The sequence below is a fragment of the Myotis davidii genome, unplaced genomic scaffold (genome assembly GCF_000327345.1).
Source record: "Myotis davidii unplaced genomic scaffold, ASM32734v1 scaffold434, whole genome shotgun sequence".
NCBI lineage: Eukaryota > Metazoa > Chordata > Mammalia > Chiroptera > Vespertilionidae > Myotis > Myotis davidii.
This window is the reverse complement of record NW_006285790.1, coordinates 132,919-133,384: the sequence shown is the minus strand read 5'-3', so window position 1 is coordinate 133,384 and position 466 is coordinate 132,919. Positions and strand designations below refer to the sequence as shown.

Sequence of the window (466 nt, the reverse complement as noted above, 5' to 3'; positions counted from 1 at the left end):
CCCGGGGACCCGGATCCCGCCTTCCCAGCCTCCCATGCCTTTGCCACCTGCAAGGAAATGACATCATCAGGGCTCCCAGGTGGACACACACCTGGGGAGCCCGTGTGGACACAGATACACGCCCGCACACACCTGGGGAGCCCGTGTCCCCCCAAACGGGCCACAGCGATTGATCCAAAACCTTGTGATGCCCCCCCACCACCAGCAGGGGGTGCAGTCAACATCCCCTCCCCCTGGAATTCGGACACAGGACAGGCCTGGCCAGTGTTGCTCAGTGGTGAGAGGTGGACCCGTGACCCAGGAGGTGGCTGGTCCATGATTCTCTCTCCCCTCATGGATGGTTCTCTCTCTCTCTCTCCCTTCCTTTATATCAATAAAAATATATGAAGGAAAAGCTATTAATGTTTATGGCATGTATATTATATTTAAAAGTTTTTCTTGAAATATTAATATTTGTTGCATATAC

At 52.8% G+C, this 466-nt stretch overlaps 1 protein-coding gene across 1 annotated transcript in view; it reads right to left on the bottom strand.

Moving 5' to 3' along the window:
* The window catches only part of LOC102758437 (arylsulfatase D), a 15,439-nt gene that overhangs the window by 3,526 nt on the left and 11,447 nt on the right, over window positions 1-466 (bottom strand). Inside the window, exon 10 of the mRNA XM_015559459.1 lies at window positions 5-47. Coding sequence (XP_015414945.1) covers window positions 5-47 — 43 coding nt within the window. The remainder of the gene's footprint in view (window positions 1-4; window positions 48-466) is intronic.